Source organism: Nothobranchius furzeri, chromosome 2, assembly GCF_043380555.1.
Source record: "Nothobranchius furzeri strain GRZ-AD chromosome 2, NfurGRZ-RIMD1, whole genome shotgun sequence".
NCBI lineage: Eukaryota > Metazoa > Chordata > Actinopteri > Cyprinodontiformes > Nothobranchiidae > Nothobranchius > Nothobranchius furzeri.
The window spans coordinates 30387331-30400579 of NC_091742.1; the positions used below are offsets into that span (position 1 = coordinate 30387331).

Genomic DNA, 13249 nt, shown 5'->3' on the forward strand with positions numbered 1-13249 from the left:
ACAAGAACCAACCAGTAATGTGAACACGTACAAAACCGATGGATGGACAGATTCCTCCAACCTCTTGTTTTACAGGGTATTTTAATACATGTGAAACTGTAAAAACAAGAACCTGCTGCTTTTATGTCAGTAACTCAGCTCAGACTGAGAGACCATCTAAAGGCTCCTGAACCCTTGGCAGGTGTTCAGGATTCATTAGCTGATTAGAGTGTGACAGATCATCGAAACATTTCACTCTATTCTAATTGTCTAAGATCTTAAATGTCAACTGCTGTAAGCCATGATCATCACAGTTATAATAAAAAATGTCAGAAATATCCGGATTTGCATGGAATAACTCTGTCTCATACATTAGTTTAATCTTTTAGGTTAAATTATCACTACTCTTCTGATTGTTTAACAACAGTAAAACCATACCATTGTATTTGTATAGTACTATTTTATACACTGCATGAGAGCTGACCAAAGTGCTTCACAGGCAAACACAGCAACTAAAACACTAAAATAGGGATTAAAATAAAAACACAGCTAAGATCACAATTTGAAACACAATAAGAGATTAAAACACTACAAGCACAGTTTACACAATAAAACTGAAACTACCCCACAAGTCAGAAATTAAAAGCTAATCCATAAAAGGGGTTTTCAAGCTGCCAAAGAGGGAGCCTAAGGTAAAAAGGTCAGAAGCCCCACCGACTCATGAGTCATCAGTAATAAGTAATAGATTGTTTTAATCATGTTAGCATTAGCATGCTGTGATAAATGTGAAACTAAATCTGATCACTAAAGCCAGCAGCTCATGGCTGCAGCTGAGCTCAGTGCCTCTACTTTGCTCTTTTGTTTTCATATCTTCAACTTGATAGTGAAGGTCCTCTTTTACTCCTACTGTGCATGTTTGCATCAATCTTCAGGCATCTCAGTCACCTACAGACGTCACAGACAGTCATACTCGCCACATAGACGCTACGGCAAAAGGATAGAAGAAACAAAGCTGTGATTTCACAACCAGTGTGCAGGTGTTTGAGCTCTGAGAGATCCTGATCCCACGGTCAGATCAGGATTCACCAGCCCTTGCACCCTAACCCTAACCCTAACCCTTTCAACGCTTCCTGTAAACAGATTTGTTGAGGTAGGAAGACGCAGCATTCAGGGAAGTTTACAGGTTTTACCAGTGGCGGTTCTACATCGAATTACTCCCCGGGCGAGGCCCCCTTTGAGCGCCCCCCACCCCCAACCATACCCCCACCACCACCACCACACCACCCCACCTGCATGAACACACGCATGTTTTCTACAAACAGGCATGTTTTATTAGAACGACTATTGAACATTCATTTTTCTAAGCTGCACATATTTACATTAATTACTATGAAGTTGTCAGAATGTAAAGCACTATACATTATTTACTGTATCAAAATATATAGAATCAAATATACAAAAACAACTAAACTAACTAAATATTAAGAATATATGAACATAATAAATAATAAATATTCTAAATAGCAAAAATATTTCACACATAACAAACTAAAGATAATCACTACAGCATTGCACTAAGAACAGAAAAAAACTAACTAAAATTAAAACCTAACCTTGATGCAACGTCATCAATAATGTCATCACATGAAATCTGCTCCCCAACTGAGTGATTGATACTAATCAGAGCCAGGTTAGTGAGCCGCCCCTGAAACATAGGTGACCTCAGGTATGACTTGATCAAGTTTTGAAAAGCTCCTCTCAGCTTGAGCCACAGTGACTGGCAGAGCAGTCCAAAAGTTGGGGTAGATCTCCAATAGATCTTTATCATGATCCATAATATTTTAGAATGGCCTCTGAAATTGTAATTTAAACTGACATAAAAAACTGTAGACTAACAAAAATGCCAACTTTTACAGAACAAATCATGTAAAAAATTATCAGTGCAGCCATCTGCAATAAATAAACAGGATAGTTAGTGGTGACTGGGGAGTTTTCTTCTGCTTGTACAGTTGTTTTATTTATTATTATGTGAACATGATCAACATGTGTTTGTTGTTGTTCAGGCAGGCCACAGGCTGCAGTGAGCATTTAACAAATCCTAGTTTGAATCAATAAAAAACGATTCGAGGACTTTTTTCGAACCATTTGAATATTCGTTTCAATATTTCAGCCCTATTAGCTCTGTTAGCAGTTAGCTGACCGCATTTAACCGTTAAAATCCCAGTTAACTGGTTCAAAAAATTGAAAACATGCATCATGAGAGCTACATACCTTTATCTTTCTCCTCTTTTTTCTTTTTTTCCCCCTGAATGGGGCACCTGGTGGTTTTAGCCTTTTTATGATCATCTTTTCTGTTTGGCTCCTGACTCCGTAAGTTTCCTTTAGTCAGGACTGAACAATTTGACCTTGATGGGGGGGTGACTACAAAATCGTTTTGTTTTTCCTTTTTTTATTCGGCCATTTCACACAATTCAGAGAAACCTGAAAGAATGATAGGCCTGTGTTTATGATATTATGAATGAAATATGGAAGAACGTTAAGATGTGATTGACTTTAGCCATGTTAATACAGTTGATTCAGCCCCTGCACGCTCATTTCATTTGGGAAAGACGCAGAGGTGAATTCCCCCGCCGCACCCCTCCCCTTCCTGTTCTTCATAGACACACGGAGCACGTGAACGTTCTCAGTCAGCAGGAGCGCCTGCAGCTGCAGGGGGCGCCAACTTGCTGTTTCCAATCCAGACACTGTCATATGACAGATAATAGAAAACCTCGGTGCGGCGCAGATTTCCTTTTTTTTTTTTTTTTACTCAGCGCTTGTGCGCCCCTTTTGTGTCATGAAAAAATGCCGCCCCGGGCAACTGCCCTGTCTGCCCGTGCCTAAAACCGCTACTGGGTTTTACTGCCAAAGTGTTATTATTCCTTTGAAGCATGATGGTGTGTGAATATTCAGAACTGGTCATCTCTGGAACTTTGATGATGCTTTATTGTATTTTCCTAACTTTCATTCCAGTCACATTTCATTTTCACACTCCTGTCATCACATGAAGCTGTGGGTTCGACACAAGAAGCCTTTAAATCTGAGGAATGTTCCTCATAAATCACAGATGCATTCTTCTGACTACAAAAGACCCAGTTTATCACAACCACATGTCAGTCAGTTATCCATCCATGCGCACACACACACACACATGCAAGATCTACCACACCAGACAAGACCCAAGGTGTAGGATATGCTAAGAGGCCCCTGAGACAATCCACCACATAACTGCAGGGTGGAAGATGCTGGCAGGGAAAGCTTACATGGAACGCCACGACCGAGTGGCTGGCATCGTGTACATGAACATCTGTGCAGAGTAGGAAGCCCCAAGGTCAAAGTGGGTAACACCCCCTAAGGTGGTTGAGAACAAGAGAGCCAAGCTCCTGTGGGACTTCCAGATCCAGACTAACAAACCAACTGGGCATTGTGAAGGTGGACAAACAACAGACGACAGCTGTTGCGGTTGATGTGGCAATACCAAGTGGTGGTAATGTTGTTCTTATTTGTTTGCATGATTTACTTGTTTTTATTCTATTGAGCAAGCTTTTATTGATGGTGTGCTTTTAGTTTGTTTGGTGCAACATTGCTTTCTGTTCTGTGTCAATCACCTACACCTGTGGCAGAGTGTGGCCCGGACAACCAATCAATGAACAGATGCAGGCAGGAGGCGAAGGTGGACAGGGTTTCATTTAAAGGGAGGAACGTGGGTCCCAAAGGAGAGCCAGCTAAGAGGCAGAGATGCACCCCGGACACATGTGCCTGAACCCTTTGTTTTTTTGAGCAGTGTGTGTGTGTGTGTGTGTGTGTGTGTATTATAATAAATGACACCATCCAGAGTCAGAGGACTCCAGTGTTTTACACTACAGCAGGGCCAGGGGTCTCCAGCACGCCAAAGTCACTCACCTGGAAGCAGCCATCTTGTAACTGTAATGAATGTGGAACGGCTTTTAAATTAGATGGCAAGCCGTCCCCGTTTTCTGTAATATTTAATCTCAAATACATTTTGTGGAAGTAAAATAAAAATCTGATTGTTGCACAAATCTTTCAGCAGACGTGCTCTACTGGAAACACAGACTTGCTCCGGTTGCAGCACGGATCCCCGTTTCTGGTCTCAGCAGCTGGAGCGGTGATGGAGGTTAGGGTTACACCATAGACTGTACATACAGGGTCACACACACCTGGTTTCAGAAAAACATCCTCAGTGAGATTATCTAGCATCAGTAAAGTCCTATGACCCATAAAATGCTGTTTATGAACACAGGCTTCTGGACATCTCCTGTGATTTAGTTTTAAACCTTTTCCCTCAACAGTTTCAGACGATTTTCTCTAGCAATAAAACACTTTTTAAATCTGTCGTGTGTGTGTGTCACAGCCATCAGGGTCAGACCTGCAGATCAGTTGCGGATTTAAAGGATAAACCTACAACCTTATTTTTATATTGTCCACAAAAAATGCAGCAAAGCATCGTTTTATCTGCTGGTATTAAAGCTAAACTTTACTTTCAAGAGCAAAAAAACCCATAAAAATGATTAAATGAATTAGGAAAGCAGGAAGAAATATTATTTTCTGTTTTTATAGTTTTACTTCAGTTTGAACTATTTGGAATGAAGCTTTTTATCACATTTAGCTTGTTTTTTATTTAAAATGTCTTCAGCTTTATTCGTTTCATGAACATTTTTGTTTGGGAAAATAAACAGAACATCTTCTTGAAAGGTTTTGTATTAACTTCCATCTAAAGAACATCAAATGTTCTTTAAGAGGGCTTTCGATAGTTTTGGGAAGTTTTTGTTCATTTATGACTAAATGGCTGAACCCTGAAGAGCTGACGTGGCTGCTCGGGGCACCCTACTGAGGGTTCCCACAGCACCACGGGACGGGGATCAGCGGGGTTCGGCTGCCCCTCCCACTTCGAATCCGGCAAGCCAGCTTCTTCATCGGTCACATGGTACGGACTGCCAATGAGGCCTCGAACGTCACCGTTTACGTAAACAACACACGCCTCGATAAGCGACATCACTAGTTTTTAGAGCCAACGTTGCTTTTATGTTCGAGTGGAAAATGCACACAGCAGTTTCTCTCCAGATGTACTCGGCGACTAGCACACACTCAGAACCGGGAACATTCATCACTTAGACAGGCCTCCTGGGTTCTGCACCATCAAACACCTGCTGCTCCTGAGGGTGGAACCAGGGCCAGGTGGTGACCAGAACCTGCCCTTGGCTTCAGGCGAGATCTACCATTTAGCCTAACCTGTTACTGTGTGATGACATCAGCCCTCATGGTATTCTCAGATGTTTATTTCACAAACTGCAGCACTTAGAACAGCAAACACTATATACAAGGTCAAAGGTCATCCAGGATGACCGCCACTTGAGCTCTGAGAGGACAGAAACAGCCGATGGCTATAAACAGTCCCGAGATCCTCCTGTCCCTCAGATCAGAAAGATCATGTCATCGGCCACCATGACCTGGTTGTCATCCTGCATGCGAGCCAAGGCGGCGCGGACCTCCGGCTTCGTGAACCGACTCTCACGGTCCTTGTTGACGTCGTCCATCAGCTTGGACATCTTCACCGACTGAGCGTGGCTGGACTGGAACACGGTGAACAGGGACGATTTGAACTCCTTCAGCCTGGAGGGTGGAGGAGACCAGAGTGGTCATTAAGGCTGTCAGCCCTAGCAGGTGGAGATGGAAGTCCCACTCACCTCTCAGCAGACAGGTCCGCTGCTTCGGCCTGTGATGTGGCGTCCATAGGCTCGTCCAGCGGCTGCTGGTCTGGTTTCGGGGCGCCAGCCCGAACTGCAACACACACAGATGGGTGCTGATGAGAGCCGCCTCACCTCAGAGCTACGTTAGCCTTTAGCAGGTGAGGGTCATGAACCCTAACCCTCTACAGAAATCAGGCTCTGGTTATTCGTTCCGAAGCGCTGTGGAGATGTGAGGAGAGGAGGCTGATGCTTACTCTCAGGAACAGTTTGTTCTTCACTGAAGTCATACGGGCTGTAGGGCTCGCTGCTGTTAGAGCCACGGCGCCCCCTGCAGGACACAAACATGCCAGTCACTCTCCAAGCTTCTGTTTTAGAGCATAAATGTGCAACGTGAGCGAGTTTACCTCTTTCTGGTACTTCGTGACTGCTGTGTGGTGACCACCTCATCATCCTCCTTCTCCTCCTCTGAACTGGAGTCACGGTCCTGCCTGGAGCGCTTCTTCTCCTTCTCTAGAACCTGAACAGGAACGGCGACTTTAGGCTCGTCCGAGCTACGTCCAGAGGTCAGGACACAAACCAACAAACCTTCTTAAAGTAGGCAAACTGGACCAGCTCCACAGCAACCTCTGTGTCCACCAGCTCCACAGCTTTGCTCATGCGGGCCTTCGCGTGTGCCGTGGACAGACGGATCAGGGTCTCCAAGGTACGGGCCGTCACTGGAGAGGTCTGCACGAAGAGGGAACAAGGTCAGAGCAGTGTGGGTCCACTCCGTGTTCCTGTGGTTCTCCTGCTCACCCTGGCAACGTCAGAACCAAGCTGCTCCTGGCTCCTCAGTCTGGAGTACTCCTCCGCTATGTGATTGGCTGCCTCCTCCGTCAGCGTGGGCGTTATAGCCTTGGCGATGTGGATGTACTTCCTCATGAACTCCTTACTCACAATCTTATCCCTGAAACAAACTCCTGTTAGTCGTGCAAAAGCACCAGTAGAGTTTAGAAAACACGTCTGACTTCCTCACTTCTTCTTCTTGCTTCCATGCAGCAGGTTGTTGTGTTTCTCATAAACCTGCAGCTCCTCCTGCTCTTCTCCCAGGCCATCTGGGTCGTCTGTGGCCAGAACATCTACGGTCCCACCCAGAGCCATGGCTGCAGGAAATAAACGGACTCGGTGAGACGCTCCTCACGCTGCAGAACACGATCAAACACGGACGCCACTGTACCTGCTCCCTCCTGCTCACGGGGGTCTCGGTAGCGGTGCATCCTCAGGACATGGTCCGAGATTTCCCGGTCCTGCTCGGGGTCCATCTGATCCAGTACGATGAAGAGGAGGTCGAAGCGGGACAGCAGGGAGTCCTGCAGGCCGATGTTCTCCATGGGGGTTTTATACTGATCATACTGCAGGAACAGAGACCTTCATGAACACACACGTTCCCACCGACACGCCAGTCGAACCGCCCAAGATCAAAGCCGTCCCTGGAGGACGCCTGCAGCGACTTCACCAAGTTAAAAGCATTATTATGCCTCACTCCTGCGCCCACCTCATCACGAGCTGACGACCTCTAACAGCTGAAGGGTTTTGTAAACGTCTGCGCCACGCTCACTCCAACTCACCCTGCCGTAGACCGGGTTGGCAGCAGCCAGAACGGAGCAGCGGGCGTTGAGCCGGGCGTGGATTCCAGCCTTGGCGATGGTGACCCGACCCTGCTCCATCACCTCGTGGATGGCGGTGCGGTCCATGTCGGACATCTTATCGAACTCGTCAATGCACACAACGCCGCGGTCCGCCAGCACCATGGCGCCCGCCTCCAGCCGGCGCTCACCGGTCTCCTGGTCAGTGGTGACTGCAGCAGTGAGACCCACGCCGGAGGAGCCCCGCCCGGTGGTGGGGATGGCTCTGGGCGCGGTCTGAAGAACGTAACGCAGCAGCTGGGATTTCGCCACCGACGGGTCACCTGGAAAACCACACACACCGGATGTGAGACAAAATCCCAGAGTGGACACGAACCGCTCTACAGGTCTCCGTTTACCGATGAGCAGGATGTTGATGTCTCCTCTGATGCGGGTACCATTCTCCAGAACCTTCTCCACCCCGCCCAGCAGCATGCACAGGATGGCCTTCTTGATGTAGTCGTGTCCGTGGATGCTGGGTGCCAGCGAATGGGCCAGCCGGTCAAACACGTTCTACAGAAACAGTCACCATTAAAACACACACACACACTCACACACACACACACACACACTCACACACACTCACACACACACACACACACACACACACACACACACACACACACACTCACACACACTCACAATGGAGCGAGTCCGGCAGAAGTTCCTGATCTTGGCCACGTCGTCGGCAGAGAAGGACGGGGAGACCTCCTTGCTCATTTGTTTGACCTGACAGGCGATCATGATGGTCCTGCAGAAACAGGGGAGTTTGGAGTTTTACCTTTTCTCCTTTAGCTCTGGATCTAAACCACCAACAGATGTCTGAAGGACATCACATCAAACCTGAACGTGCCGGAGGTGAACCCTCCCTTCTTCCCAGGCAGGCAACGGTATGTCCCCACGACCTGGACTCGGTCTCCTGGTTTGACGGAATCCACCAAGTCGTTGTCCAGAACGATGTCCACAGAGCGGGGCAGCTGACCGGCTGGAGCCTTCTCCGGCATCTCCTGCACCGTGATGGTCTGGTGGTCCTTGTAGATGGACAGACCAAACTCCGTCTCCAGGGGGTTGTTCTCCTCATCCTAAAGCAGCGGAACCGATGACGGTTAGCCATCTTCAGTCACACACAACCTTTACCATCTGAGCTAGCAAACACCCACCTTGGTTGGGTAAATGGCACTGGAAGGGAAGGCATCCAGAGAGGTCAGGTCGCTGTACACCCTCTCCATGGTTTTCTTGGTGGCTGGACAGTAGTGGACACTGCGCACCACTTTGGGACGCACAAGAGAACCTACAGGAAAAGACCGGAAGGTTAGATGAAACCCAGAGCCAGCAGGCAGCTACAAATCCTAAACTCACACTTGGTGACGATGCCCTCCACACACACCACGCTGCCCAGCAGTCGCGAGGTCAGCGTCCGGGGGGACACGTGCTTGGTGCCGAAGCTGCCCTCCAGCCCGATAAAGAACTCCTCGTGCTGCTTGGCGTAGGTGGCGTCCACCGTGGCCACCACGTCCTTCAGAGCCCGCTGGAAGGCCAGCAGCTCCTCAAACGCACTGTTCAGCAACCTGGGAGGCAAAAACCAGCTGTGATGGCGGGACACGTGATCTGAGGAACCGCCTCTTATCCACCATTTCTGTTCAGTACTGCCTTTTTGGAGCATTTATCCTCTAAAAGTTAGATCTCGCTAAACAGAAGGAGCAGTTAGCTGTGTCTGCTGGAGACATCTTTACACTCATGGATGATGGAGGGGAACCTCAGGAGCTCCAGACCCAAAGGGGACAGCGAGTGTGACTAACTTTGCGGCCCGGGTCTCGTTGCGCCTCCTCAGGTCGTTGATGTTGACGATGAGCCGGGCTTTGTTGTCTCCGATCATGTCGCGGACTTTGCTCTGGTAGATGCCCTGGTCCTGCTGCAGGTCGGACAACAACACGGAGGCTGTTAAAAACGCATTCCTGACACAAGTCTGACCACGACGGCGGCCTTTGTTGTTCTCTCCTTACAGGAACACATCAAAGGACAAAAGGTGACTTACGTCGTCGTCCAGGAAGTCCACATAGTCCCTCTGCGCCTCCCTCATCTCCCGGTCGTCCACCATGTCGGTCGCCATTATTTCTGATCAACTTTTCTCGGTGATGAAACTGAAAACGGGAAACAAAACGCTGCCGCCACCGTCACACCTCACGACTGAAGACTTTTCGCGCCACTGCGGTCTGCGTCACAGTACAGCGTGCCCTACGATTGGTCAACCCGTCACGTGGTCTTTTGCATACTCGGCGGGTAAACTCACGCAATAATCACGTGACACTTAACCCCCTCCCCCAGCATGCTTTGCGCGCCGGCCGTGGATTTTCAACAGGAAGCGGAAGTGGGGAGAGCTACGAAGTTTTAAACGTGAGTTTGTTAAAAACCAGCCGTAGAAACCTAAAAAACTTAAAGCGGTTCTGTTTATAGACATTTGTCGTTTGTATGTTTGTTCTTTAAATTACATTTTAGGCAGAAATCAGCCAGAACGACTTTGTTTCGCAGGTCCCAGTTATTCCTGTGTGTGTGTGTGTGTGTGTGTGTGTGTGTGTGTGTGTGTGTGTGTGTGTGTGTGTGTGTGTGTGTGTGTGTGTGTGTGTGTGTGTGTGTGTTGAATTGTCATTTGTTTTAAGGACAACGGCGCAAAGAAGCGTTTTTATGAAGCTCAGAGGTGAATAGGAAGCTGTTCACACACACACACACACACACACACACACACACACACACACACACACACACACACACACACACACACACACACACACACACACACACACGTTCTTCTGTGAAAAGTAGTTTTACATTCAGGGATTTACACAGCTGACACGTTTTAATGAAGTAAAAAGTTTGTGTGCAGAATAAAAGTTTTATCTTCTCATGTGGATAAATGTAAAAGTGTGTTTATTGCCTTTTTGTCACCTGTGGTCTGATTTTCTCTGTAGGACTGCAGGTGTCCAGGGTCAGGAGAGGCTTTACCTGGTGCAGCTGCCAGCCTGGCCAGAGGGAGAAAGCAGCCAGGATCACCCAGCTCTGGTGATGGCCGGACACCGCCCCCCCCTCCTCCTCCCTTCCAGGCTGCTGAGGAGCACAGCTGAGCTGAGTCCTCCTGATGAGCCACACCTGGATAAAAGAGCTGTGCCTTCAGAGTCTGGGAGGCAGCAGTGCAGGAGCTCTGCTGTTCTCCATTCGTTCTGTATGAGTTTAACTTTTATAGTTGAAACTCTTGAGTGATCCTGTGGGATCTTGTGTTCGTTGGTTTTTAAGGTTAACTTTGTTTGTTGCAATTTTATTGACATGGTTTTTAAATACCTTTGTTTGGTAAAACTTAAGTTTTAACCAGGTGTTTAAGTCAGTAAATTGTTTTATATCAACTTCGCGGTGCTTTTAGAACACCTTCTTGCGGTGAAGCTTTTAACAAATTTTTAACCAGGTGTTTTTTATAGTTGATAATTTGTCGTTTAATATTAACCTTTTTGAAAGTTTGAGTGTGTTGCATTATTTTTATAATGCCCGTCGTATGTTTGCTTGTGTTTTAGAACCTTTGTATACCATTAAAACCCTTTTAATATCCACTGTCCAGTTCTTATGTGATCCCCATTCTTCACATTTTACCATCTCATGTCGTGGACGCAACACTTACCTGTTGGTCCTCCTGGGAGACAGGCCTTCTACTGTCATCATGTTAATGTTATTTAGCTGTTTGTATTTGTTTTAGTAAATGTGTTCAAATACTGATAACTTTCTGGTCATTGGTTTTATCACCAGTTTTATTAATACAGATGTTTTTGAACATGTTACATGAACAGAAAATGAAAAGATGGTAAGGAGACAAGATTATTTATAATAGGTTTAACTTATTTACAGATCAAAACCAGTATGGACGACCGGGTGTCGTCAGTTGATCCCAGCCTTACAGCCCCACCCTCAGCTCCACCTCTCTTCCCTTTTATGGAATTGTCTGGGCTTGACGGAACCTGTGACACGGTCAAAATGGTGGTGGTGGCCACCTCCCATTTTAGTACAAAAACGTGATATTGGAGCCTATGGAAAGGAGATGTCCAGTATATTTATGCCGATGATTTCAACCCATTTTCTAAAGTGCAGCATTATGTTAAATGCACTGGGTTTTACCCTATTACATTTAAATTTCATGGTTAAACAGTACATGTTAAAATCTAAGCTCAGCTCGGCAGTGACCTAAAATATATAAATATAATTTTACTTACTGAAAAAAATGAAGTGGAGACTCCTTGGACGCTCTATTAGTGCAATTAATGCCACAGCAAGTCATTTTGTCCAACAATTGCACAAATAATATCCAAACAAGAATACACACACACACAGAGACTCAAAATCCTGGAACAGTTTCCAGGCCAGACCGAGGCTCTACCGAGGCCTTTCCACGGAGCTAGCTCTGTGGTCACGTGGGTCTGATGCTCATTAATTATACAGAATTTTAGGCTTTTAATACACTTAAACAGAAGAGTGAGAAAAACATTCACCCCACTCAGAGTTGTCATGAGTGTAAACTAGATCATTTAAACCAAAAACATGTTTTGGTACCAGGCTGTAAACATGTTTATTTATGCTGTCAAATTGGTATTTTTAACATGGGAGTCAATGAGGATTTGCTCACTTCTGACACCAGCCCCTAGTGGATGAGGGTGGAACTGCAATTTCTTTCATTTCCACATTTGCTTAGATTTTTGACCCGCATTGTGGGGGCTTGGTCTGAATTCAGAGCCGCTGGATTTCGGTCTTAGCGGTCTAGCAAGGACCCTAGACCGGCGAGGACCCGTACTCGTAAGCATCCTACCCGTGGATTCGACCCACCCTTCATAAAACTGGCGCAAAAACAAGCCGGAAACGGAAACAAAACACAATTTCACCCTTTGTATACAAGATGGGGCCAAAAACAGCTCGTGTTTCTGTCTGTCCAATTTAGTTAATTCCAAACCTAACCTCTTTGTTTAAAGACTAATTTCACATTAACCTGGTTATCTCTAGATGTTTTAAATTATCCACATTTATTTTCCTAAGATCCCATGTTCAAAAACCCATACAACCCGTTACTCCATATATTTCCTCTTGTAAATTACAAATGGCCTTACAACACCACACAACCTACATTAGGGGCGACGGTGGCACAGGAGTTAAGCGCTCGCCCCGTAATCAGAAGGTTGCAGGTTCGAGTCCCGCTCAGTCTGTCGCTGTTGTTGTGTCCTTGGGCAAGACACTTAACCCACATTGCCTGCTGGTGGTGGTCGGAGGGACCGGTGGCGCCAGTGCTCGGCAGCCTCGTCTCTGTCAGTGCGCCCCAGGGCAGCTGTGGCTACATTGTAGCTCATCCCCACCAGTGTGTGTGAATGGGTGAATGACTGATTGTGTTGTAAAGCGCCTTGGGGGGTTTCAAGAACTCTAGAAGGAGTTATATCAAATACAGGCCATTTACCATTTACATTCATAAAAACGTTTGTTAGAAGTAGTTTACATAAAAATGGAATCATTATTGTCCCTGCAGTGATTGTATAAACATTGTGTTGACAGGGTGCTGACTGCAGTTACAGTAGGACTAGGATGCTTTAGCCTTTAATGGATAATTACATGGTGGGATCTCCATGCAAGGAGAGCACTTGCTGAAGATCAGAGTGCCAAGAGTCTTGATCTGGCTCAGGACCACCAGAAATGGACCAGAAGGGAAAAACTGTTCCCGGTCTGACGAGTCTGGATTTCAGTCGGGTCATGATAGTTCTTCCTTCTTCCATGTGGTCCTGTTTATGGTTCTTGTTGCTTTTTGGTTCTCTACATTGCTCATGGAGGAGTAGGAACATTTCA

General features: G+C 46.5%; 1 protein-coding gene across 1 annotated transcript; it reads right to left on the reverse strand.

The window, feature by feature from the left end:
• Positions 1-5297: 5297 nt before the first annotated feature.
• Positions 5298-9606, reverse strand: mcm3 (minichromosome maintenance complex component 3). Its single transcript, XM_070548886.1, has 16 exons — positions 9426-9606; positions 9190-9302; positions 8750-8958; positions 8551-8681; positions 8234-8472; positions 8033-8141; positions 7750-7903; positions 7334-7674; positions 6943-7117; positions 6742-6868; positions 6522-6672; positions 6312-6452; positions 6131-6243; positions 5981-6054; positions 5724-5817; positions 5298-5649 (listed from the first exon to the last, which is right to left on the reverse strand). Exons 1-16 carry the CDS (start codon positions 9498-9500, stop codon positions 5451-5453), a joined length of 2445 nt encoding a protein of 814 aa, XP_070404987.1. The 5' UTR covers positions 9501-9606; the 3' UTR covers positions 5298-5450.
• Positions 9607-13249: the final 3643 nt, after the last annotated feature.

Bases quoted from the DNA above. Each gene is read 5' to 3' on its own strand.
- mcm3 (XM_070548886.1), bottom strand. From the start codon at position 9,500: ATGGCGACCGACATGGTGGACGACCGGGAGATGAGGGAGGCGCAGAGG. The intron at 9,303-9,425 runs GTAAGTCACCTT...TCCGACCTGCAG, and splicing joins TGGACTTCCTGGACGACGAC to CAGGACCAGGGCATCTACCA. The intron at 7,118-7,333 runs GTGAGTTGGAGT...CTGTTCCTGCAG, and splicing joins CCAACCCGGTCTACGGCAGG to TATGATCAGTATAAAACCCC.